Source organism: Monodon monoceros, unplaced genomic scaffold, assembly GCF_005190385.1.
Source record: "Monodon monoceros isolate NGI ecotype Baffin Bay Population unplaced genomic scaffold, NGI_Narwhal_1 Super_Scaffold_3, whole genome shotgun sequence".
NCBI classification, from domain to species: Eukaryota; Metazoa; Chordata; class Mammalia; order Artiodactyla; family Monodontidae; genus Monodon; species Monodon monoceros.
The window spans coordinates 57067723-57095358 of NW_021703780.1; the positions used below are offsets into that span (position 1 = coordinate 57067723).

At 43.0% G+C, this 27636-nt stretch overlaps 1 protein-coding gene across 2 annotated transcripts in view; it reads left to right on the forward strand.

Annotated features, from left to right (window-relative positions):
• The window catches only part of ANO10 (anoctamin 10), a 229383-nt gene that overhangs the window by 162782 nt on the left and 38965 nt on the right, over positions 1-27636 (forward strand). For both annotated transcript variants that reach the window (XM_029242432.1, XM_029242433.1), the window contains exon 12: positions 8655-8771. In XM_029242432.1, coding sequence (XP_029098265.1) covers positions 8655-8771 — 117 coding nt within the window. The remainder of the gene's footprint in view (positions 1-8654; positions 8772-27636) is intronic.

The window sequence follows — 27636 nt, forward strand, 5'->3', positions numbered from 1 at the left end:
ATTTGCATGTAATATCTTTTTCTGTCCTTTCACTTTTATCCTGCATGTGTTCTTACATCTAAAGTGAGTCTCTTATAGATAGCATTTAGTTGGATCTTGTTTTTTGGGGGTTGTTTTTTTTTTTTGTGGTACGCGGGCCTCTCACTGTTGTGGCCTCTCCCGTTGCGGAGCACAGGCTCTAGACGCGCAGGCTCAGCGGCCATGGCTCACGGGCCCAGCCGCCCCGCGGCATGTGGGATCTTCCCGGACCGGGTCACGAACCCGTGTCCCCTGCGTTGGCAGGCAGACTCTCAACCACTGTACCAGGGAAGCCCTGGATCTTGTTTTTTTAATCCACTCAGCTTATCATGTCTTTTGATCAGGGAATATAATCTATTTACATTTAAAGTAACTACTGGTAGTAACAAAATTATTATTGCAATTTTATTCATTTTTTCTGTATATCTTATAGTTATTTTGTCCTTTGCCTCTCTTGATGCACTCCTTTGTGTTTTGTTGATTTTTTTCGTAGTGACTTGTTTTTGATTTCTGTCTCATTTTTCTTTTATGTGTTTTCTATAGGTATTTCTTTGTGGTTACCATGGAGAGTACATAAAACATCTTATAGTATATATAGTAATCTATTTTAAAATAATAGAAACTTCAGTCATGTACAAAATGTCTGCTCTTTTACATCTCCCCTTCAATTTGTTATTGATGTCACAAATTACACAATTTTATAGTTATAGTTATTTTTATGAATTTATCCTTTAAATTCTATACCAGAATGAAAAGTGATATACACACCACCATTACTGTGTACTGTATTTGTCTATTTATTTACCTTCACCAGAAAGCTTTATATTTTTATATGCTTTTGTGTTGTTGTCCAGCATTCTTTCCTTTCAGCTTAATGGACTCCCTTTAATATTTCTTGCAAGGCAGATGTGGTGGTGATGAATTCCCTTAGCTTTTGTTTATCTGGAAAGGTCTTTATTTCTCCTTCATTTTTGAAGGGCAGTTTTGCTGGATATAGTATTCTTGATTGGCAGGTTTTTTCTTTTAGCCCTTTGAATGTATCATCTTACTCCCTTCTGGCCTATATTTTTTTCTGCTAAGAACTCTTCTAATAATCTTACGGTAGCTCCCTTGTACATGACGTGACACAGTCTTGCTACTTTCAGGATTCTCTCTTTGTCCTTTGATGGTTTGATTACAGTGTATCTCAGTATGGGGTTCTTTGGGTTCATCTGAGTTGGAGTCTTTTGAGTTGCTTGAATTTGGATGTCCAATTCATTCCTCCCATTTGGGAAGGTTTTGACCGTTATTTCTTCAAATAAGCTCTCTCCCTCTTTCTCTCTCTTCTCTTTCTGAGATTCCCATAATGCATATATTGGTAATACTTGCTGATGTCATTAAGTATCTTGAGCTTTCTTCATCTTTCTTGATTCGTTTTTCTTTTTGCTCTTCTGACTCAGTAATTTCAGGTGACCTGTCTTAGAGTTCATGGATTCTTTCTTTTGCTTGAACAAGTTTGATGTTGAACCCATATAGTGAACTTCTCAATTCAGTTATTGCATTCTTCGGTTCCAGAATTTGTTTAGTTCTTTTTTTGTTGTTGTTGGTATTTTCATTTTGTTCACACATCATTTTCCTGATTTTGGTTACTTGTCTGTGTTCTCTTATAATTCATTGAGCTTCTTTAAGATGATTGTTTTGCATTCTTTGTCATGTACTTCATAGATTTCTGTTTCTTTAGGGTCTTTTTTTGAGATTTATTATTTTCCTTTATTGTGTCATATTTCTGTTTGTTAGCGTTCCTTGTTATTTTTTTGCTGAGATTTGGGCATTTGAAAAAACAGCCATCTCTCCCAGTCTTCACAAACTAGCTTCATACAGGCAAAGACCTCCATCAGTCAGCCCAGCTAGAGATTCTGGGAATGTCTCAAACATTCTGGAGATGTGTCTTTTCTAGGCTTGTGCCATGTATTTTCCCAATTAGGGAAGTCTGCTGGTTTCTTTTTTAGGAGTTTGTAATCTCTTCCTCCCTCTGGTCTCTGTCTTCAGTACTGCAGGTTCTCTGGTATTTCAGCAATCTCTCCTTTGTTTTTATTGGCCCCCCCCCCCCAGGCATCCAAAGTATGCAGGATCCTCTCCAGTGCCCTGAGTCTAATGAGACAGAAACCAGTTCCTAGGGAAGTCCCTTGAAAAGATGGAACGTACATTGAATGTACGTTACACGTCTCTATTCACAAGTTGGGTGTTTTCTCCCAATTGTGCTGAGCTGTGCCAGCTTGGAGGAAAGGTTATCATAGGTGAAATCCAACAGCTTTTCTTACTCACTTACTCATTCTAAAGCAGCTGTTTTTAGCTTTGTGCTTCCCTAGAGTACTGTAGCTTCTTAGCTGTTTTCTGAAGTTCTCACGAAGGCTTTTTGGACTGTATGTTGTTCTTAAGTCAGTGTCTCTGTGGGGGAACAAGGTTTGGGACTTCCTATCCTGTCATACAGCTGACATCACTCTGGTCTCCAATTCTTTAAATAAGAGTCTGGTATGACCTTAGGCTCAGCTTCTCTCTTGGGCCTGGCAACCCCACACAAGGAACTCTCCCAGAAGATCACATGCTCTCTTTAAAGGGCAGGTTTTTGGCTTTAGTGCAAGTAGAACTTGCAGTCAGTCTGTTATAAGGTGGCATGAGAAAGGGCTTCCTATGGCCCCAGCTTTTCTGAAGGTAGTTCTTTAATGCATTCACTTTGGTGCTGACTCCCTGCCCCAATCCTTTCCTTTTGTGGGGTTGAATCTGACATCTTCTTCTGAGGCTCCTTTGGGAGGACCTGCCTTTGTCTCAGGAGACTTGAGCAGCACTTTCCACTCCATAAGTTCTATATTCAGAAGTTCTGGAAAATTCTCTTGTTTTCCAGTCTTGTTCTTTTTAGACTATATTTCTGTCATTTCAGGGGACCCTGGGGAGGTAGAAGAAGTACATGTGCATGCTTGATCTACCATCTTAAAATGAAAATCCCTGATTTTTTTTTTCCTTAAGAGCCTAATTCCATAATTTTTTTCAGTCTCAGCTTCGTTAATCATTTCTTATTAATTGGTACTTCACCTTCACATTTAGTTTGTCCGATAATCAGCAGAGGATGCTTTTCTGAAGGACTTTTCTTTTATTCAGTGAGCTCTGAATGGAAAGAGGTAATGTGGCAGACCTACCACTGTAGAAATCAAATTAACTTTTCAGAATTCCATGAATTCAACTCTAATTTGCATATTCTATTTCAGAAGAGACAGGGTTGGGGACACACTGCTACAAACACAGCTGCTACTGTTGATCATATCATGAATTTTCTAGTTTTTTAAAATAAAATGGTTCCTCTCACTCTCTGTGCACCTGGCACGAGACTCCCAAGAGTCTGACAGCCCTGCAGTGACCACAGGTGAGCGACACAGTGATGGTGGAGTGGGCAGTACTTTACCGCTGGCACCAGAAAACATGTAGCTTCTGAGTGTCAATTTCCTCGGGTCCCGTTCTTTTTCCCTTTCCCAACCAAGACGCCCTGTAATCATTACCTGAACTATATTGTCATGGGTAGCCAACTTCTTTGTATTTATTAGTTTAAAAATTCTGCCCATCTCCCCACCCCACCCCTCACTGTTTCTCTTCTCCTTTACTTTGTTTAGGATAAATTTTGTGAGTTTCACTCTAAAGGAAGATTGTTGGTGAAGAATCACAATCATGGCCCATAAAATGTCTTCTCTTTTCATAAAGAGGCTATGAAAAGCCAATCCAGCTATTCATTTTGAGTGTGTTTTTCTTCAAATCTGAGCAGATTTGTATTTTATCTTAGGCTTTCTCTTATTTATGAAAACAAGTAAAAATAGCTAAAATTCTTTTCACAATTTTTTTCCTCTGTTCAGTTAGTGTAAAGTAGTTCCCAGCCTTGAAACAGATTTTCTGTATGAAAAATATAAACGAGATTTTAAACATTAATCTTTTGAAGCACAGTGCTATAAATGTTATTTAGGTTTCTAGGCTAGACTACAAAAGCTTATTTAAATCCATCATGATGCTCAACTTGAATTCCGGATCCTGGGTACAAGAACCCACTAAGAAGAAAGAGGGGGGTAATGTATCCTTTCCTGATCATTCAGACAATGTTGGCTCCTCTCTGCTTCTCTTTACCCCTCTTCCTTGAAGCTGATACCCTGTGTTGCCTTCCCCGCCCCACTCCCAAGGTCTCCAGGTTATTGGGGAGGGGGAGTACAGAGAGAGAGTGTTTGCTAACCCCAGCTAATTAATTAACAGGAATCTGTGAATGGTGATGCTTCTTAACCCTGCCAGAATATTTTCCCTTTTTAAAGATGGTGTGTGTTACGCCACATAAACCTAAAATTGGTGAAACTTCTGAGAGTGTAGCAAAGTGGGGGGAAAAAATCAGTGTGACAAGGTTTTGATAGGTAAGGCGGGAGAAGGCCACCACTGAAGCAGTCTGGCCCTGCATCATTGTGCTCCGTCATTTGCAGAATGTGTGATTCCTTTTGCCAGCTTCTTGGACTCCCGATTAAAAGGCAGACTCTCTGAGCTGCAGGTTGTTTGGTCTGGGTCTGTTTACTGGGCATGTGGGCAGTGGTGGCCAGGTGGGTTAGGAGCCTGGCAGGGCACGTGTAGTTCGATTTTTAAATGAGTGGAATCCCTGCGTTCTTTTTCACATAAGTGTTTTTTACCCCGTACAAAAGTAACGCATGTCTGTTAAAGACTAAAGATACAGAGGTTGCCCAGAGTGCCACCATCCAGACAAAATTTCATGTGAAGATGTTGATATTCCTTCCAATCTGGTTAATGAAGTTGGCATTTGTATTTTGTTCTCTGAGACACTTTTTTCTTTCTACTGAAGATTATGATTACCTGTTTTGAGGAAAGGATATTTAATGATGATTTGCGATTAGCTCTGCGAAAGAAAAGTGAGAACGCGATGTGTAATTCCCACCTCTCCTTCCTCACTTTAAGTATTGAATTGCATATTCTAAGCAATAAATGTGTTTTAAAATTCTTAAGTCTCAAATTAGTGCCCTTAACTGCTTCTGCCCCTCGTGGTCAGCTCTCTCTCCTGGACAGGGACCACATCAGACCCCCTGATGGTTTATGGCTAAGCCCCTGCCTGGCCCGGCAGCCTGGCTCTGTGCCTTGGAACTTCTTCCAGGAGCTTCACCTTTGGCCATTCTCTTGGTTCCATCCCCAAAACATCTCAACATGTTTAGGACTTATACCTTTAAAGAACAAACACCTGGCCAGCACAGGTCTCTGTCCAGGTGCCCCCTCGTCCCTCACCCCTCCTTTGCAGGAAGACTCTCTGAACCCTGTGGTCGGCACCTCCCTCCTCCAGCCTTGCCTGCCAGTCCCTTCCCAGCCCACTGAGTCCTGCTTCTGCGACCACTCAGCCGAAGCCACTCCCACCAGGGTCACCAGAGGCCTCCGGGTGGATAAACCTATATGTTCCCCCTCAGGCTTCATGTACTTGACCCTCCGACACCCTCCTTGACTGGCTTCTTTCTCTCCCCTTTGCTTCTGAAACTCCAGAACCTCCTAGATTTCTGCCAGTTGCCGCCTGCTGCTTATCAGGCTTCTTGCTGGCCCCTCTCCCTCGCTCGTCATGCATGTTTCGGTTCCCCCACTTCCATCCTCTGCCATCGTCTTGCCATCTCGTCTTTCCTCTCTCTCACCACACAGCCTTGCAAATCTCGTCCACTCCCATGGCTTTATCTGCCACTTACACACATACAGCAGTGACCCAAATCTCTGCCTCCTTGACTCCGCTACCGTACTGCGTGCTGGACGTGTCCACTCAGACACTCCGTAGACGTCTGAAAATCCACAGCCCGCGCAGACCCCTTCTCCCCTCTGGCCTGCCCCCCGTCCTGTGCTCAGCAGTTCAGTGCATGAGGCGTGGCGGTCTGGCGAGCCTGATGCTAATGAGCCCTCCAGCACTCCTGGAGCTTCAGCCCCACTGCTCTAACGCACACTCAGGTCACCCTGCTCCCTTGCCCGCACTTCCACACTCGTCCACGCCCCTTGCCACAGACAGAGAAATCTGATTGAGTCATTCCTGTGTTCATGCTTTCAGTGCCTCCTCTGCTGCCTGTGTCCCCGGGCTCCTGGTTGCCTCTGCAGCCCCTCTCTTTTCAGCCCCCATCCCTTTGTCCGTTTGCCCTCTCTCTGGAAGCACTTCAGCCCCCTCTCCTTGCCTGGCTAACTCCTTCTCATCCATCATGTCTCTGTTCAAACTTATTTCTTCAGGAAGCCCTCTCTGACCTGCTGGTCCAAGCGCTCGTGGTCTCACGTGTGTACCCTGCCAGTAATACTCCCGCGTGGCGTTGTGATGGCCTGTCCTTACCCATCTCCCCACCTAGACTGTGCGCCAGGACATCAGCCCTTTCGCTGCAGTGGCCAGCACAGCAGTCATGAATGGAGCGATGGACACAGGGCTACTGCCCTGCTGGCTTCTGGTGGTGTGGGAACCAGTGAAGAGTGCCGGCTCTGCAGCTTGCGGGGCTCTTCAAGGAGCGTGACCCTGGGGTTGTTACGTGGGATGTGAAAAGCTTGAAATAAGCAGGTCTGCTAGGAACTTTTTTGCAAATGTAGTTCCAAAGAAAATGATTTCTCTCCATATGGGCTTTTAAAAGCATTTATTATAGAATATTTGGGGGGAAGTAAACCGTAGAGAACCACTCATAAGAGCTCGTTGCTGCATAAGTGTTTTAACCCTGTTAAAATGACTTCCTGTTTTAACTAATACTGTCTAATGAATACCAACGTTTTTTCAATTCAAGAGAGCTTTATGAACATTTCCTATGGAAACTATGAGCACCGAGGCCTGTGGCAGCCTTGCCCAGTCACCCAGTAGCCAGTCCTGGTTCCCAAACAAGAGTTGACACATCTTACAGGTCCCCTGTAAGGGAAGTGCTTGACGGGGTCTCCTTTCTCAATAATTCCTCCTGAGACTCCAGAGAAGAGAAAATGGGGACAGATTTGCTAGGAGAGATGGGATGGGGCCAGTGACCGGGTCATGGTGGGGCTCTGGCAACTTGAGGACACACAGTTTCTGAAAAATACGTATTTCTTTCCATTCACTAATTTGTTTATTTCTTGTCTAACAGTTCCACTGAAGAGTTGAAGTCTTATATAAAGTTATATCTCAGTGCTCCAGTGGAATGATATAATGACACAGTATAGCTCTTTCTAAGTTATTCATTTGTTCTTTATTATCTCCAGGTTCCTGTTAATTCAGTTCACTTAGTTCAGAATTATAACACATGATGTCATCTGTTTTCTCTTCTTGTTTTCACACTATAGACACCGAATCAGTATCTTCCAGTGCCTTCTTTGGTCCTGGTAGTCACATTTCAGTTAAGACTGCCCATCCCTGGTCCGCTCCAGATCTCCTGCTAATACCAGGCAGTGCCTGGCCTTCCCTGGGGTTCTGCCGGTTTTCAAGTTTTTGTATTGAATTATTGCTTGTTCCGGCACGATGCTGATTTCCTTCATTATTTCATGCTTCTCCCAGGAGATGTCCACATGTTATTTATCCTTCATCCCCCTTTTGAAAATATCACAGTAAGGAATTCACTTGTTTTTTTTCAGCTGTCTTCCTTTTCTGTCAATAATTCAATGCAACATTTCTTACAGCCTGTTCCATCTCCTTCACTGATTTTCTTAATGCCTTTTAATTATTTCCTACCTTTAAAATGTATTATCCAGCCTTTAATATTTAGTAATTCATGCTGTCATCAAAGAGGCAACTTTAAGGATCATTCAGCTTCCTGTGGGTCTTGATCCTGGGTCACAGGATGGAGGCAGAATTAGAGAAACATCGAGTCGAGGCTGTGCATCTGAGGAGCAGGCTTACCAGGGGAAGCAGTCCTGTTGGCTTATTTCTGCAGAGAAAGAAGCATAATTATAAACCTCATATTATTATGTTAGAAAACCTCTGTGTGGTGTTGGTGTAGAAGGGAAATAAAATAGCCAGGTTCTAAGCTTCCCATGCTATAAAGGATACGTTTTACATAATATAAAGGATACACTCTACATTTCTGTGTACATTTCTGCCTCACAATATGTGGAGTCCGCAACACAAGGTAGCACTTTACAGTCGATCAACTCATCAATATTTATTGATTGTCATTTCATGAAAGAAACTGCACCAGACACTACTGGGGATGCAGAGGATACAAGGCACCAAAAGGCACATGCACGTTCCACGTAACTCAGCCTGAAGTACAGCACAGGGGAGGATGTTGTTACACAAAGAGCAACGTTTGGCTCTGCACACGTTGCACACTAAATACATTGGGGATTAAGACATGCATTAAAAAAAGCATTTGGTGGGAGACTTCTCAGAATAAACTTTATTTTTCACTGAGAGTAGCATATGGTATCATTTTAAGGGAATAACTGATTTTAAAAGAATAAAGCAAAGTAAGTCCATAATTCTTGAATGGGCCACAGTGGGATGGATTAAATATAACTCATGGACCTGGTTGATCTGTGATACATCCCAGGCCAGTAATTAGAAGTGACCCAAGATTAACGAGAAGGATCACGGTGTTGAGGTGCTAATTTGTCTCCTCGCCCACATGGTCTAATGTGTCCCTGTAACGTGTGCTCTTTCTTGTTTTCAGCACGCACTCCTGGCTTTGAAGTTCATCCTTGCGTTTGCCATACCTGATAAGCCACGGCATATCCAGATGAAACTGGCCAGATTGGAATTTGAATCTTTGGAGGCACTCAAGCAGCAGGTAAGGGCAACTGTCCTGAAAATAAAAATGTATTTCTTTAGCAAATGCCAGGAAACATAAGTCAGAGAGCTCACTCTCAGCTTTTACTTCAGCCTTGAAGTTACCAGTTTAAATAAGTATAGAAGATTCCAGTTTTTAATTTTTGTTTATTTATCTTATTTTTGGCTGCGTTGGGTCTTCGTTGCTGTACGCGGGCTTTCTCTAATTGCGGCGAGCGGGGCCTACTCTTCGTTGCGGTGCGCGGGCTTCTCATTGCGGTGGCTTCTCTTGTTGTGGAGCACAGGTTCTAGGTGCGCATGCTTCAGTAGTTGTGGCACATGGGCTCAGTAGTTGTGGCTCATGGGCTCTAGAGCACGGGCTCAGTAGTTGTGGCTTACAGGCTTAGTTGCTCCGCAGCATGTGGGATCTTCCCACACCGGGGCTCGGACCTGTGTCCCCTGCATTGGCAGGCAGATTCTTAACCACTGTGCCACCAGGGAAGTCCCTCAGTTGTGTTTATTTTTTTTAATTTTTATTTCATATTGGAGTATAGTTGATTTACAGTGTTGTTTGTTTTAGGTGTACCTGATTCAGTTACACATATCCATATATATATATTCTTTTTCAGATTCTTTTCCCATTTAGGTTATTACAGAATATTGAGCAGAGTTCCTTGTGCTATCCAGTAGGTCCTTGTTGGTTATGTATTTTAAATATAGTAGTGTGTATATGTCAATCCCCAAACTCCCAATTTATCCCTCCCCCTACCTTTCCCCTTTGGTAACCATAAATTTGCTTTCTAAGTCTGTGAGTCTGTTTCTGTTATGTAAATAAGTTCATTTGTATCATTTTTTTTTTGGATTCTGCATATAAGTGAGATCATATCTTTGTCTTTCTCTGACTTACTTGACTTAGTATGATAATCTCCAGGTCCATGCATGTTGCTGCAAATGGCGTTATTTCATTCTTTTAATTGCTGAGTGATATTCCATTGTATATATGGACCACATCTTCTTTATCCATTCATCTTTCAGTGGACATTTTGGTTGTTTCCATGTTTTGGCTATTGCAAATAGTGCTGCTATGAACACAGGGGTGTGTGTATCTTTTTTTTAAATTAATTAATTAATTTTTGGCTGCATCGGGTCTTTGTTGCTGCGCGTGGGCTTTCTTTAGTTGCGGCGAGCGGGTGCTACTCTTCGTTGTGGTGCACAGGCTTCTCATTGCGGTGGCTGCTCTTGTTGCGGAGCACGGGCTCTAGGCGCGCGGGCTCAGTAGTTGTGGCACACAGGCTTAGTTGCTCTGCAGCATGTGGGATCTTCCCGGACCAGGGCTTGAACCTGTGCCCCCTGCATTGGCAGGCGGATTCTTAACCACTGCGCCACCAGGGAAGCCCCTGTTTGTAGGCTTTTTGCTGATGGCCATTCTGACCGGTATGAGGTGATATCTCGTTGTAGTTTTGATTTGCATTTCTCTAATAATTAGCGATGTTGAGCATCTTTTCATGTGTCTCTTGGCCATCTGTATGTCTTCTTTGGAGAAATGTCTATTTAGGTCTTCTGCCCATTTTTTGATTGGGTTGTTTGTCTTTTTAGAGAAGATTCCAGTTTAGGATGCCATAACAAAACCAAGTTCCTAATAATATGAGCAACAAATAGGTTTAAAGAAGTAAACTAAGCAAAACAAAAATATTCAAGCAATGTTAAATGAAGACTAGAGCTGGCATTCAGCAAAAGAACCAGACAGAGATTTCCAAGAATCTCCCTGGGGCAGGTCCACAGTCCCCAAGTCTACCTTCTACAGAAACATTAGGGGAGGAGAAGTGAGGAATTGGAATCCTGAATAATATCTCATAGAGCACGAGAGAGAACGGGAAAGAGTGGGCAGAAGCAGCAAAAAACTGCCGTGGAGGTAGAATCCTCTTCCTGATGATTTCCACATTCTACCAAAGGATCCCCCCCACCCCTGCCCCAAAAAGAAAGAGAGAATTTAAAAAGCCATGCTGGAGTTCACCATTTTGGTGATTTTCTACCTGTAACAGAATGAGAGTCGGGAGACAAAAGATCCCTAGATGCCTAGAGCTGGTCATCTGCAGTCATACATAGGAATTTAACGAATGAGAAAATCAATAAGACAGAGTCATCTGAGGGGACAAGCTCTGGGTCCAGGACCTCTCTGACCCACGCAGTCCTGTATGCTTCCAAACCACCTTTTACAGGAATATTTCCTTTTATATTCGGGGAATGGGGAGAAAAAAAACTTGAAGAGGACCCACCCAAGCCAACCTTCTGATAGAAGCCCGGGCTACAAGGGTGGTGCTCCAGATAGGGGAACCCCACATTGGGGCAGAACCTGACCCTGATTAGGTGGGGTGAGCCCAGCAGAATAAGACTTGTGATCGGAGTACAGAGAAGAGGAAGAACCCCGGGTCCACCGCGTTTGCTGTTCTGATGTTTGTCACAGTGGGTGAGGAGACTGAATTAGCTGTTTCCTAACTGTACGGCAAATTCACTTTGGGCCTGTGGGCTCACCAGTGTGTTTGTCTCTTAGATGGAAACGCAGCATCATGCTCAGTAGTGAAACACCAGCAACATTCACAACAGTGTCAGGAGACCCATTATCACTACTGACGTTTAGCATTGTTCTGGAGGCGTAATCAATGTAGTTACACAAGAGGAAGAGATAAGTTCAAGGAACCCGGAAGAGGCAAAGTTATCATTACTTGAAGATTATAAGATTATGTGTCTAAAAATCACAAGATAAATTCTTATAACAACAGGAAAATTTGAAAAGAAGCAGGTTGTAAAGTTTGTCTAAAATCATTTGTTTCCTTTCAAAAAAATAGTAACCAGTTTGAGAATATTATTGAGAGAAAAGTCCCATTTACAGAAGAAACCAAAATAAAATCTGTAGGTGGTAGTTTATGAAAACTATGTGGGTAATCAATGTGAAGAATACTTTTTAAACTCTACTGGGATCAAAAGATTCAATCTTGTGAAAATGTAATGCCAAGTCAAATATATAGAAATAAACATTTGAGAATAGCAAGGAAACTTCTGCAAAAGAAGGAAAATGAGGCCTCTAGTTCTGCCATATTAAAGTGTATTTTGAATAATTCAATCGTCATGGTAATTAAATCCATTTTGAATGAGAGGAGAAATGGACAGGTCAGTGGAATAGATCAGAGATTCCATAAATGGACCCAAATAAAAATAGGACTTTATGGTAAAAGTGACGTTTTATGTCAGTAGGAAAAAAGAAAGATTGTTTGTTACATGGTTTGATGATGACAAACAGTTGTTTGGGAAAATTATTACACTTGATTCTACCTCATTTCTTATGTACCTCTCTCCCCTCCACCCAACAAAGTTCAAATGGTTGAGAAATTTAAACGTAGAAAACTTAAACCATAAAAGGTCTATTAAAAAGCATGGGTACTTCTTCCAGTGGGAAATGCCTTTCTAATCAGGGCACAAATCCCCGAATTTATAAAGGAAAATATTGATACAGTAAGATACAAGAAAATTTTAAACTTCTGTACCACAGGAAAAAAAAAGAAAATTGAAAAGATAAATTGGACAAACGGGGGAAATAATGTGCTCAGCTCTCACTTGGAGGAGAGGGCAGAGAGGTAGGATGGACGGGGAGGTTCTGAACAGTCTAACGTTCCTTAGACTCTGCGAGGAACACAGACTGTTATGAGGGCCTCAAAGTTGAGATTCTCGGCTTAGATGAGTCCTCTTTCCTGAACATAACCGCCTGAGCGCGCTCGGGCGTCCTGCTGGTCCCTCCTGGCTGTCCATGGCCACACCTCCTCACCTCTCACAAGGATCCTTCTTCCACATTGCAGAAGGAAGCCACACCTCTCACCGTTTGGAACCCTACCATGTGCCTTGTCCCCAGAGTTACCCCCCCAACCAAGTAACAGAACCTTTCAAAATGGAGGTGTCGGGCTAAGCTGCATTCGATAAAGGCACCCCAATCTCCTGCCCTCCATCCCCTTAAGAAATGCATTTCCGAAATATAGCTAGAAATTTATGTTCAATGTTTATCAAAATGTGTACTCTGTTTATATAATTTTTATCATTTATGCACCAGTAATAATTGTAATGATCAGTCAGTCCAGAAGAAGATTTTAAATACCTATCGTGACACTTCTGGTCATAGGGAATTTTAAAGGCTTCTTAAGTTTCAATTTTGAGCATCTAATGATTGCAGCAAAGTATTAGAAAGAGATTGATGAAGACTTTCAAGCAAAACAAAAATTTATTAAGTTAAGATTCTTTGGGAGAAGTGGAAAGAAGATATTACTTCAAGGAAGAAAAAGAAGGAAAAGCACAATTTTTACTATTAAGAGCATGCTCATGTATCTTTTGAATGGGTGATGGTGGATATCACGTCACTATAATGTTTAGCATTTCTTGGATATCTTTACAAGAGTGACCTCATAGTTTATTTTTAAGTGTCAATGTTTACAGTATGCTAGAATATATATTTTTGCAACTATTTTATTTATGATGAAAATTTTAGATGTCAACTTAAAATTGTGTGGGAGGGCATTTGGCATCCAGAAATTTTAAGTGTTATGTAAGCAAAAAAATTTTTTTTAATTGAACAGCATTGTCTCTGGAAGAGTTTTGGTAAATCAGGTTTCTCCACTGATTACATTTCTAGTGAGGTTTTAGAGATTGGGGCAGGCTGGCCATGTACACACCTTCACTCCAGGTCAAGGCAAGATCTTGCTTCATGTTAGGAAAGACTTTCCTCTCCTCTCACTCAGGATTTCACCCTGCCATGTATTTGTCTAAAAAGCAAAGGGTCTTTCTCGATATTGGATATGACTAACGTGTCTCTTGTTACTAAACACATTTACCTGAAAGTCCTACTTCAGAGCTGTCATGTTTGCTTTGGAGGGACTGGTGGATACTAGTGTTTACTATGGATGTGACTAAATAAGTCACCTCAGCTCCTAGATTCCCATATCTTCAGATACACCCCACCTGACAGTAAAGCAAAGTCTAAGGTCGACGACAAGTTTTGTTTATGGTCATCTTCACTGGGAAATGAAACATTAACCAAAATTCTATCTTCTATTATATAAAAAGAAAAAAAATCTGAGTGATTTTAAGTCTCTTTGGGGTGTTTTCTCCTGAGGACATAGATGTGATTCTCTGATTAACATCCCCTTCTAAGAAAACGTGATTTTGGTGCCGATTTTGCTGTTAAGGTTCTGGTGGGACAGAGATGTCCAATACGTGTCCGCTCAGTATATTTATCAAATGCCTCCATAGAAGGGTGTTCCTGGCTTGTGCTAATAGGTGACTTAAATTTGTGCACATGCAGCTCCAGTGTCTCGGATCCATCAAGTAGGCAGGAGGCCATGATGAGTACTTGTGGTTTCCTAGGGCCTTGACTGCAAACCCAGGAAAAGCTTTCCTCTCCCCACCTACCGCCACTGCTTGTTTTTGTTAAAATTACAATCTGAGAATAAAAGTTCCAGAGTAAGACCTGGACAGAAGGTCTTCTTTTGCTCACTCTCTCTCTCCTGCGGGCCCAGGGCTTTGCTGCATGGTTGACACTGCTGCCTGGGCCACCCAAGTTCATGCTGCTGCCAGTCGGAGACAAAGTTTTCTTCACATTTCCTCTTTAGTCTCACTGTTCAGAGGTCCTGAAAAGTCTGAAAGGCCCTAGGTATGGAAGGTCACCCACTTTGTGCTTTTCAAAAACTCAAATTCACTGGCGTGTCTTCAGTTTACTTGCTCAACTAGTGTCATTTCTAGGATATAGAATCTTTTCTTTGCTTTTTTTTAAACTCTGACATTGAACTGTCTGCTTTGTAAACAAGTGGAGCCTCACCTCACTGGGCTATTCCCATGGACCAAAGGCAGAGAGAGCTTCTGCCATGTCTTCTGGTCAGTTGTGGACCGTGATCAAAAATGGAGTCACGGAAAACGGATTTAAGAATAAATCCCATTAATGCCTAGCCTGTCCCCAGACTCTTTCACTGTTAGGTGACTAGAAATTGACGACAAGCTTGTCAATAGAAATGATTACTCATGAATAATTACTGTATTATGTTTAATTTGTATTTGAATTGCTACCTTTCAACTCAGTTTCCATTTTATGGACAAAATGTGATTGGGAAGTGTAAGTCATTGGACAGTTCTTAAATCAGGCTGTGTATCTTGAAAGTAGAACTTGCAAAAAATGCATGAGGCTGGGCCACACACCATGAAGACTGGTCCCCTGAAACTAAGGCGGAGCCCAGATACCTACATTTTCAAAGCTCCTCCTATTGCTCCACACCCCTTCCCTCAACCCCTACCTCCCAGCAGAGATGGATCCCAAGCGCCGTCAGGTGAGCAAGTTCTGGGCCAAGTCCTGCCACAGGGAATGAGTTGGGTAGTGTCTTTGCACCTCAGCTTTTTTGTTTTATAAAATGAAGGTCAGTGGGAAGGGCCAGAAATGTACGTGTTTTACCCAGCACCCAAGTGATTCCAATGCAGGAGCTGTGGAGCCCACTGGGGGAAGTGCTCTGTGGTCCTGGCTATTCCTCCAGCTCGTGGCAGGGAGGGGGCCGTGGTGAGTGTGGGAACGAACATGGAGAGGAAGGGTACCCAGGGCAGTTAATTTTTTCAGTGTCAGATGGGAAACTGTGGCATTTCTAAATGTATAAGCAAATGAGATATACTTGAAGGTGAGAGGCGAACTGGGGAAAATAAAATTGTTTGCTTTGCAAAGGGCATTTTCAAATGATTAGACTTCAGTTAGTGAGACCTTTACAGAGAATTCTAGACAGTAAATATCATCCTAGTGATGCCCTTTTATTTCTTTTCAAATTGATGTATTCAGCTCTCAGTGGTTTTAAGATCCAGTTAAAAATAGAAAGGAGTCTTATCCAGGTACCATTTGCTCCCTGGATGGCCTGGAGCACAAGGACACAGCATCCTCGGTACAGTCATACCTCCGGGCAGCCAGCCCTCTCGGGAGCCAAGCACCCACAGAGGCCAGGGAGCTGGTCCAGGTGGAGCCTTTGAGAAAGAGAACGGCCTCAGAAGTCAGTTGAAAGAACAGATAAGGGCTCTAAGAAGACACCACAATGTGAATTATGGCCCTCAAGGGCTTCCAATCAAATGTGAGACCTTTGACCAGCAAGCCCGTTGGGCCAGCCTACATTATGTAATGTCTTTGTTTTCTAGGGTTAAGTATATTTAAACTATTTCCAACATTTCCCAAGAGCTTCTGAAGCTTTCTTTCCCTGCCTATTTGTGCTCTCAAGTTATGGGAGCTAGATACGCATTTTTAATGGAAGGTTAAGAGTTTCACAACATAGAATGAGGATGCTAAAGTATTTGACCTTTCAATATGTAATCACACGTTGATCTGCCAACTTGTAGTTCGGAATGAAATCTTGAATCCAGATAAAGAATTGGCTTCTGAGAAAGCCAGTGGCAGTCAGTGCTGGAGCCTCGGTCCTTGGGGAGGGGATGGTTCATTTCCCAGGGCCTCCAGTCAGCCCCCGCCTAGTAAGCTCAAAGTAAAGGTAAACGGAAGTCCACAGTGTTGCCAGAGTTCAAGTGGCCCCTCTAAGCTGGCGTCTCCCTCTCTCCTGTGTCGGGAGTTTGTCTCACAGCCCTGTGCAGCTTCAGGGCAAGTGGCTTGACCCTCCTGTTTCGTAATCTCCCCAAACAGTCCTAGCGCACATGGGCAGAGTGAGGCTGCAGTGACACGGCATAAGACACACAGTGTGAAACAGGGCAGCGGCGGGGAGATGAGTTTGGTGCTGGAGGAGGAGGACCACCTCAGGCTTGAGTGCCCTGCATCACTGGGCAAACCAGGAGGGAATTCTGGGATAAAATGGTACCATAAAACCAGATGGGATGGCAAATCAGAATTGCACCTTTGCAGCAGTCCTGCCTGTTTTCATGACCCGAACACAGCCGGGCAGTAATGATGACAGGGGTGGTAACAGATGGCACGCAGTGGGAGGGCACGTGAGCCAGGCACCATTCTAAGCCTTCTGTGTGGGCTGTGACTCCTAACAGCAGTTCTCGGAGGTGGGGTCTGTTAGCCATTTATTTGCGCTTGATTTTTCACACAGTAGATTTCTCTCTAATTCATAAATGATAACTGTCTTCAAAGTGATTAATGCACCAACAAATACTGGCTCCTGTGCACCTCCTGAGTCCCTTCTGCTGTCACTTCTTTTTTTTTTTTTAATATCTTTATTGGAGTATAATTGCTTTACAGCATTGTGTTAGTTTCTGCTGTATAAAAGAGTGAATCAGCTGTATGTGTACATATATCCCTGTGTCCCCTCCCTCTTGCGTCTCCCTCCCTATCCCACCCCTCTAGGTGGTCACAAAGCACCGAGCTGATCTCCCTGTGCTATGTGGCTGCTTCCCACTAGCTATCTATTTTACATTTGGTAGTGTATATATGTCCATGCCACTCTCTTACGTCGTCCCAGCTTACCCTTACCCCTCCCCGTCTGCTGTCACGTCTCCCTTACTTTTGGGTCTAGCAGGATTGCACTGCTCATGGATCCCCCAAGCACCCCTGCTGTAGCGTAACCCTGACCACCCAGACACCTCTTCTCCACCGTCAGTGGCATAGACCCTCCCTCCTCGGGAGAGCGGCCCTCTGCTGTGTGACAGAGGGTCCTGGTGCCCATTTCTGTGTATCCGCCCCTCTGCCCTTGGCCAGGTGATGCCTTCCTCACCCCTGCATCTCCTCACCCAGCACAGGGCCTGATGCCCAGTCGACTCTGACTAAATCTCCACTTAATCAAACTGAGTTTGTTGACTCATACATAGTTCAGAAGCTAATATATTAAGTAAATGACAAATGATGTCCTTGGACAAAAAAAGAGGAATCTTAAAATAGGTACTCGGGCAAAAATGGAAATAGTTAGGTCATATTCCTTTCTGAGATCACTAGGGAAGAGAATGCATTCTGAGGAATTACATATGAGCACTTTAGAAGGACTCTATACGTAGCCTTGATGAAGCACGAATCCTTTTTTTTTTTTTTTTAAAGACTGTGATTGATATCAGTAAAAAAGGGTGGCTCCCAAAAGACCATAAAATAACCCCAAATCAAGCCAGATAGAATTCTAAAGTAGTTTGTACTTTGCACAGATTCAGACTCCGGAACAATCCTGTCCTTACCACTGTTGGTTAGGGTTTTCTTTTCTCTGCATCTTTTGTTTTCACTAGAGAAAAAATGATTTAAGGTTCACGGAGGCATCCAGACGTTAAAGTAAGATGCTTCACTAAAAGTTCTAGAAAAGCCTCTGATCATTTTTGTCTCCCTAATAAACAATCTGTATAAATTGCTACTTATCTCATTCCCCTGGCCTTCTAGGCAAAATTTAAAATTTGTATAAGACATGGCCAAATTAGAGCCAGATTCATTTTCACTTGTGGAAATTCCTGAAAAGGACATGAAACAGAATAAAATGTAGCATTTTCCTAGTCACCATAGGAGTAGATGAGAAACAGTGTGGGCAGAAGGGGCCTGGGAGCAGAGATCTATTCCACAGAGAAGGACCTCAGGTTCACTGTATGGTGGAAGGGATGCCCTGTGCTTTGGACCATGTATACATATGTCATTAAAATACGTCTGTATTTGTAAAGAAAAATATTCACCCTATAATAAATTATTCTAGAGATTTCAGAATGCTTAAGGCTATATGTTTAAGAAGAAAAGAAAGATACATTCTGGTAAGTTATTCAAAGTTCTAAGAGTTCCAATCTCAGATTCTGTACTAGATTAGTAATTACATTGCCTTGAGGGCTGATGTGTGTGAGAGCAGGTCTTCCTTCTCCAGGTAAGTGCGTGAGCTGTTAGTTATGCATCTATTTAACTTTTTTTAAATATATATACCAAATGTTCTGAGATATTAAAAGACTATATTTTTGGCTTCATCAAGATCAAAGATATTTGTCTGTGACTACCAGACTAGAAGCATCTTAGAGACAGGATTACTCCAGACACAGAATTCATATTTGTTGAATGAATGAACTTGTCAAATGAATGAGTCGGTAATTAGATGATGGGTCACAGCCCCATCCCTTTGTGCCTTTTTCTGTTATTAAATTCTAGTCCTTTGGCTTTGAAGTTGTCCTCTGTGTGTTAGATTTGAGATTGAGGAAACCATCATTGAGTACTCGTAGTGTGGCTTTTTAAAAAATTACTTTCATTTTTAATTACTAGTAAACTGTTAAAATGGAAAACCTCTTTTTAAGTATAATAAATAATATTCATTTCTGTGGATTTCCAATGCTACAGAACCTCAAGGATATGATTAAATATTACTGTATCATGTAATGAATGTAAACCTAAGAGATTGGGCTGAAAATATAGTGATTGACAGACTAGGAAATTTAGCCTTTAAAGTAAATCCCTAAGAACAGCACATATAGTGATTTGCTTCTTTCTCCTAAGAACAGAATGCAGAAAGCAAGAAATGTTTAGATTTAAGAACTTTTTGAAATACTGTTTTCCATTGATAATGGCTCTAAGAACATAAGTAGTAAATTCTACTGAATTCATAATAAGTCAAAATTAAAATACAGATATTAAAATTCAGCAACAGATACTGAGTACGTGCTATGATCAAAGCACAAAAATCGGAAGTATCAGCAATTCCTGTCGTTCATATAACTGTCAAATGGTAGAGTTGAAAAGCTTTACAGAAAAGATCCTGTCCCAAACGCTGATTGTACAGACTAAGGGAAGGGTCGTTAACTGTGGGTGTTGTCTTCCAACATGGTCCCCAATGATCCCTGCCTCCTAGTGTTTACACCCTGTGGAGTCCCATCCCACCCTCTATCTTGGTTGGTCTGTGTCATCAATAGAGAACTGTAGAAGTGTTGGCATGTCTCTTCTGAGCCTAGGTCATAAGAAAAACACTGTGGCTTCTGCCTTCTTCTCCCTGTTGGATCACTTGTTCTTGGGAAGTTAGCTGCCATGTCGTGAGGACACTCAGTGTTAGAGGAGGTCATCCAGAGGTCATGACTGCTGGTCGGCCCCAGAGATGGACATAGGCAAGCAAGGCTCCTTACCCCCTCCCCTGTCCTTGGGGTGTACGTTCTGCCCACCATTCCCACACTAGGAGCTCTTTCAAGGACGTAGCCCTGAAGGAGTGATTTCTTGTTGAGACCATCTTGTGCATGGGACTGAACCCAGTTAAGGTCACTATGTAAACTTTTAAGGTTCTGGTGGGCTGGTGCAGAGATCTACTTGTGTTGTGGTCGCCCGAGACAAGTCTTTTATGTAAGTCCCTTTGTTTATTAAAACTGCCCCCTACCAGTCTGGAGTCTCTTTCTTCAGTCTCTCCTTGCCCTCCACTTGAGGGTGCGTTTCGAATTTCACCTGAGGGACTCCTGAGATTGCAAACCAACACTCAGGCCACCAGTGGAGAGGCCCACATGACTAGCAACATGAGCAACCACCAACAGCCGCGTGAATGAACCATCTTGGAAGCAGATTCTCTAATCGAGGGGCCGGCAGACTTTTTCTGTAAAGAGTCAGATAGTAAATATTTTAGGCATGTAGGCCATAGAGTCTGTTTTGCAACTACTCAGGCCTGCTATTGTAGTGCAAAAGCAGCCATGGACAATATGTAAATGAAAGGGAGAGGCTGTGTTCCAGTAAAACTTTATTTACAAAAACAGGCAGTGGGCCAGATTTGGCCTATGGACTGTATCTTGTCATCCCCTCCTCTAGCCTCAGTCAAGCCTTCAGATGACTGCAGTCCCTGCCTGTGTTCTGACTACAGCTTCATGAGAGGCCTTGAGCCAGAGCCACCCAGCTGCTTCCAAATTCCTGAATAAATACTGTTTTAAGCCACTAAATTTTTGAGTAATTTGTTACACAGTAGTAGATAACTAATGCAATAATAGGTAACTAACCCAGTAAAGAAGGTTGACTGACAGATGAGCCAACTTTGTGAGTTGATAATTGTTGAAGCTAGGTGGTGGGTAGATCCATGGAGTTTCATTATATTGTTCTCTCTACTTTTGTGTAGTAAAAGGTTAAAGGGGGAAAAAAAATACAGAAAAAGAAAAGCTGTTAGGTAATTATCTAAAATCAGAGCAGCAATAAATCCTGAAGCCTGTGCTACACACCCAGGTCTCTGGCTCTGAACCCTGTGTTCTCTTGGCCCCCTCTTCCTGCGTAAAGAGCAACCAGCAAAGCTTTAGCTGTTTGCCTGTATTTTTCCATCAGTTGTTTACTGCCCTAGTACCTCCAACTTAATATCCAAGATAGTTCTTCGGATTTTGTTACCATTGCTGTTGTCGAGCCATCTTTGAGACTTTTACACTTTTACACTTCTTTATCCCTCTTTCCACTGTAGACTTTAAAATCAGTCATTACTTAGAGAGGGAGCCTTGTTCAGAGATCTACAGAGTCCAGCCTCGGTGTGGCCTGGGATGTAATAATACTTACATTTTACCTTCTTATTGAGCTTGGCTGTCAGCGGAGCACTAGCAAATCCATTCTCTTAATGAATCCTAACACAGCCTGGGAGGGTAGGCCTGGCAGGTTTCACTCTAGCATTTTATAGATGAGGAATCGGAGAGTCAGCAAGTTTAAGTGATCAGACAAAATTCAGCTGGGTGCACAATCTGGCTCCTAGCCCAGTGTTCTTTCTTCCTGCCTCTCCCGTGCGTAAGGAGAAACAGGTAGAATTTGACTTCAAATAAAATCAAGTCACTGTGTGAAAGTGCGCCGCACAGTGCTTGGCACATAGTAGGTTCTCAGTGAGTTTACCTTCCCTTTAAAATCCCTTTGAGGGCTTCCCTGGTGGCGCAGTGGTTGAGAGCCCGACTGCCTATGCAGGGAACACGGGTTCGTGCCCCGGTCCGGGAAGATCCCACGTGCCGCGCAGCGGCTGGGCCCGTGAGCCATGGCCGCTGAGCCTGCGCGTCCGGAGCCTGTGCTCCGCAACGGGAGAGGCCACAACAGTGAGAGGGGCTGCGTACCGCAAAAAAAAAAAAAAAAAAAAAAAAAAATCCCTTTGAAATTGGAAATCACCCTGACGGGGTTTTAATTGGCAGTATAAATAACTTAATGTGTTAGCTACATGAAATAGATATTTGAAATAACTTGTCTTTTGATTTATTGCATTGATCCCCAAAGTGGTTCATGTGTTGGATTAAGAGAATGGGTCTGGATTATTCTGTTCCTGCAGTTCCCTAGGATAACCATGAAATAAGATTTAGTGTTGGATTTCGAACATCTCATGCTTTCTGTACATTTAACCGGATGTCCTTGGTGATGACATTTACAAATGAGATAAAATTTTGTGAACAGGCGAAGAAAGTGGTAGGAGAGCAAAGAGCAGAATACCAGACCTGATAAAATGCAACTGAATGACGAAATTCAGTTCAACAGGACATCATCTTCTCTTTCCTGTTTCTTTTCAAAAATCTTTTTCATGTTGTGTTTTCCTATCCTAAACACGTGGTTGGGAGGAAATGAATTTTCCCCCCATAAATGTTTGAGTTTTAATTTCCTTCCTTCCCCCTCCTCCCTCCCTGTCTCCCCTCCTTCCTCCCTCTTCCTTCCTTCCTCCCTTCCTTTCTTTCTTTCTTTTTCTTTCTTTCTTTCATTCTTTCTTTCTTTTTCTTTTCTTTCTTCCTTCCTCCTCCCCTTCCTTCCTTCCTTTCTTTCTTTCTTTCTTTCTTTCATTCCTTCTTTTTCTTTTCTTTCTTCCTTTCTCCCTCCTTCCTTCCTTCCTTTCATTCTCTTTCTTTTTTCTTTCTTTCTTTCTTTTCTTCCTCCCTCCCTCCCTCCCTTCCTCCCTCCCTCCCTCCCTTCCTTCCTTCCTTTTCTTTCTTTCGACAGTCCTTTCACATAGCGTCTACAAGCACTTGCCATCTGCCAGGTAACTTTGTTATCAGGGCTATAACTTTTAATTCTTCATCCCCCCCGCCCCCCCTCCAATTTGGAGAAAAAGATCTTTTATTCGTTATTTGGAAAATAAATGAATCTTAAGTTTCTCTCCAGGTCTTTGTTCAAGTTGCCTAAAGCAATGTCCACATGGATAGATTTGCAGGCTCTTTTGTTTGAATTGTCTTGGGAAAAAAATGATAGGCATATTTTTAATTTGCGAGTCTGGTTTTAGTCACAGGCACTAGAGAAAATGAGCTGCCAGATGTCTGGGAAGCAGAACTCCAACCCTGTCTACTTTCACATGTGATAAATATTGTTTTGGTTAGAGACAGAATAAACCCAGGTTGCTTTCTTTGACTTCTTGGACTAATGGGTTCACCTTTTTTTAAGGTATGTTGTAGAAAACCATTTGCAGAAACATCAATCTAGGTTATTTAAACTTTATTCAGGATAGCTGTGAACAAATCAGTTCTGAGAAAATGATGTATGATTAAACAGTTACAATCAGAGCAATTCACTAAGGAATTGTCATTTTTATTCACAGTGTGTACCAAAACATTGACCTTAAATGAAGCATTTAGGACCTCTGAGGACATAAAATGTGCCAGGAGCAGGACGGGTGGTTTGCATGCCTTGGGTGTTAAGAGAACGGCTTTTGGAATCAGGTATACATGTCTCAGGAATCCCAGCTTTACCATTACTGAGTAACCCTGGGCAAGTTACCAAACCTCCCTGGGCCTCAGTTTGATCCTCTGTAAAATGGGCATAATGACAGGAACAAGCACATGGGGTGAGCAAGTAGAGGGAGGCCCAGGCCAGCACCTCTAAGTCTGTGGCTTTTCTACCATTTTCCACCATAGAGCAAATAGGTATAAATAACAGAATTCTTAATTGAGTGCAACGCAGAAGTTCTTGACCATTAGGAAATAAAATCCTCCTTTTTAAAATTCTATCCGTGGAGATCTTGCATAAGAGAAGTAACTACCTTCTTTGGAGATTTCCCTGCTTTCTGGCAATGAGCAGTCTCAGATCCCTCCCAGCCTTCTGATTCCTTAAAAATAGTTGCTATCCAGCTATATTCTAACCCCAAGCAGGTCATACTGAAATGCTAATCAACCAAAACTAATTTGGATTTCGAGTGAATTCTGGAAATGAAGAGTGCTGGCAGGTTACTGGACGGTGGCCTTCCTTCAGAAATTACTGTGGGGCTCTCCTTGAATGGTTCTTCTTGGGCTCACGCTTGAAAGGATAAGTCTTGGCTCTTTCCGTGGCAGAATTCACTGAGTAGTAGGTGTGAAATAAATTAGAGCCTAGAGTTTGTAACAAGAATAATGATATTAGTTCAATATGATAGAAGTTGATAGAGCTCCAGGTGCAGTATTCTGTAGAATCTTTGCGTGCATGTCAGTCGCTATTTTCCTTTCTTTTGCCTCCTCCTCTCCCACTCCCCATCTTCATCTCTTCTTTTTTCTTTCTGTTTTCCAAGAAAGGAAAAGGGCGTAGTGCACAGAGTAGCCATTCTTTGAATTTGGTGTTGTCCAAATACCCTCCCTTTAACCTTCGTTCTTCGTCCTTGTGTTACTGTTTGCATCCTCACTTGTTGGCTTCGTTTCCTTTTAGCAAATTATCCTGCTTTTCCTTCCATTTATCTTCTCATGTGCTCATGCATCCCTTTTTATTCTGCTGGCTCTATCTTCCAACCTTCAAAGCACTTGGTCTCACACCCTTCCCCGGGATGGCCACAGGCCTGGAGGTCTGTGCTGTCAGCCGGCCTTCCCGCTGGGGAAGTTCTCTGTTGAGGATCACGTCCCTCACAAAGCCCGGCCTCTCTGAATGGTGGGGGGGCGTGGGGTTAGGGGGCTTCAGAGCCCCTCCATCTCAGCTGCCAGTGGCCCACGCTGGCCAGGTGTGCTCGGTGAAGCCCTCCCAGTGCCTCCGATCCCCGCGGGGGCCAGGGGGACATACAGGCTACTTTCCTGGTAAGAGCAGGTGAGTTAAAAATGGATCTGATTCAGACCCTGTGGTCGGGGATGCAGCCCTACAGCCAGTTTAGCTCACTGTTCTCTGAAGAAAATGGTCTGCCTCTGTCAATGATCATAAACGAATTCACTTTTAAATGTTGCCACATTAGATGGCAAACAAGGAGCTTGTCTTTAATTGAACTGGAACCTAAAAGTACATGCATTCTACGGGGGAGAAAACTCTCTGCCCATCCTACCCTGTGACCTCTTTTATAGACAGAGATAGGCACAGAAAAGTAGAAAGTAGGATGAACGAGAAACAAAAAGTGGAGCATTTGAGAGCTCTACCAGAAGTTGCCTCCTGCCGTGTCTAGACTGTTGTAACCCCAAGTACAGGCCTTTTTTATGACTCTAGCATAGTAAAGATTTTGTTTGAGATCACAGTGCACATAATTTTCGTTGTTCAAACAAGGCAGGGAATAAAGACAATTGTTTGCCTTGTGTATGGTTTCTTTCATTTGATCAAAAGAGAGTACTCTCACTGTGACTGAGAAGTGATGCCAGAAGGCCTCGCCATAGACACAAGCGGTTGACTGAGAAGGGCTGAGCGCCCTCCAGAGCTGGAACCGGGGGCCCCGTAGGGCTGGCTGGTAAGTGGGCTGGCGCCTGGGCCCCTGACTGTTCCCAGCCGCGATCAGCAGTCACGCCTGAAGCGGCAGAAAAACCACCAGGAGTCTGGGCTGCCGTCTCTCGTGGCCTCCTTTCCACGTTCTCTCAAAACTCCCTGCTCCAGCATTTCTGATGTGCCACGTTACCCGCCACTGCTTAGGCTCCCTCAGATTCCTGTTCAAGCTATGTGTTCTTGGTTGGAGGGTGGATACGCGGTAATGAATTAGTATTGCTGTGTGAAGGCAGAGTGGGTTTGATTTTCATTCACGTTTGCTTGTGTGACCTGGTTGCTTTTCCATCCCTGGCTTCAGGAATCTTCTTTAAGCCATCGGTCATCAGCTTGTGACGGCCCAGATAGCCCTGTTATTTGGACTTGTCAGTTTAAAATACACGCACATGGGAATTCCCTGGCGGTCCAGTGGTTAGCACTCTGCGCTCTCACTGCCGAGGGCACGGGTTCAGTCCCTGGTCAGGGAACTGAGATCCCACAGGCTGCTCAGTGCGGCCAAAGAAAAGAGCTCCACTCTTGCCAGCGCCCTGGGCTTCTCACTTAATCTGCCTTCGTGGGGCACCTATTTGCATTCGGAGACTCAAAGTAGTTAGTCCTCAGCTGGAAGACTTGCCAGAATCAGTGTGATCTGCTTTTGAACGGCTGTACGTAAAATGGGGAGGCAAGTTTCTCATACAGGAAAATTACCGGACAAGAAGGTAGTATGGCCCCAGAGTGGCCTGTGCGACCCTTTGATTCTTAATGTAGCATCCAGTAAATCCTGGATTAACGTCTTAGTCACACTGCATTTCTGCCTTTCTGGCTTTCCGGAGCCAGCTGCCTTCCAGCATGACTACATGCAAGTGTAACAGCAAATCAAAACACTTATTGCCGAAGGCTGTAGACGTGATGGTTGAGGTAATAATTGGTTTTCAGTGCACACACCACAAAAGTGTACACATACCGGCAATTTGCTGAAGAACCTTGTCATGCTGATGTTACAGAACGTTTTTTTACAGGGAAACCAGGAAGGAAGGTGTTAGCTTCTGTTTATCATATCAGAGAAGAGTTATTCTTCAGACCCCTTGGAATCATATTCTCCACCTGGAAACAGTCACAGAAAACATCTTTTTCACAAGTATAGCCCTGTTGTACTCAAAGTACCTTTTCTCATGCAACTAAACGCAGTGGGCTGGCGTAGACTTTTCTGCATGTTCAGTATTGGATGAGGCTAATAGGACGTAGTGGGCTTGGTAGCGTCCCCATCTTGCTAGTTACATAAACGGGACCCTCATTGAAAAGGTACAGTGTGTTTTCTTATGGTTTTGAAGAGCACATCAAAAATAGCTTACTATGCTGCAGGCTTGGAATGTCTACTTTTTTTTAAGAGAATATAAATGCAGAAGGACTCAGAATATTGCAGTCACAGAAGGTTCCATTATAATCTAGGTAATGAAATTCAAGTAGTATTGCCCTGCAGAATCAGATATGGGGCCAGCAAGAAAATGTTAATGTTTTAAAATACATTTTAAAATGACAGTAATAGGATATATTTAAAATTCCTTAGAGGAAAAATCTTTTTGCAATAACTTCTTAGTAAAATACAGTTGAAAATCAGAACTTGAACAACATTCTTTTTGTTTTACCTTTTTCTCAGCGTATGTTAAATATGGAAGATTTTGTGAGGCAGGGCAAGGTTAGATAATCTCACAGAATGTAATACGTTTGATTGTTCATTTTCCAAAGCAAGTAGTGTGGTAGTATCCCAACTTCTCATCTAACACAAATGAAGGACTCAAATCGCTCTTTCTCCTTCCAGTTTTCTTCTTAAAGGATGGGTCTTCATGAGTAATAATGCTGTAATGCTGAAAAAAGAAAGAATAAGATTCAAATGTAATGTAAAAAGTTGTAAAAAGTCAACCCCCCCTTAAAGACACTTAGCTTTGATAGTGCTTTTTCAGTCCAGTATTTTGTTAACATGACATTTACCCTGAGTGTGAGATGTGAATTAGGTGGGTTAGTTGGTTTTTATCTGACTCATGGTTTAGTAATGTCACATGTGTATGGTTTTCTGTTTGTTTGTAATTGTTTTTTTTTATTGTATATTAAAATTAACTAGTAAAATCCATTCCAGCTCCCTGCAGTAATTAATTAAAAGTAACATGAAGGGCTTCCCTGGTGGTGCAGTGGTTGAGAGTCTGCCTGCCGATGCAGGGGACACGGGTTCGTGCCCCGGTCCGGGAAGATCCCACATGCCGCGGAGCGGCTGGGTCCGTGAGCCATGGCCGCTGAGCCTGCGTGTCTGGAGCCTGTGCTCTGCAACGGGAGAGGCCACAACAGTGAGAGGCCCGCGTGTCGCAAG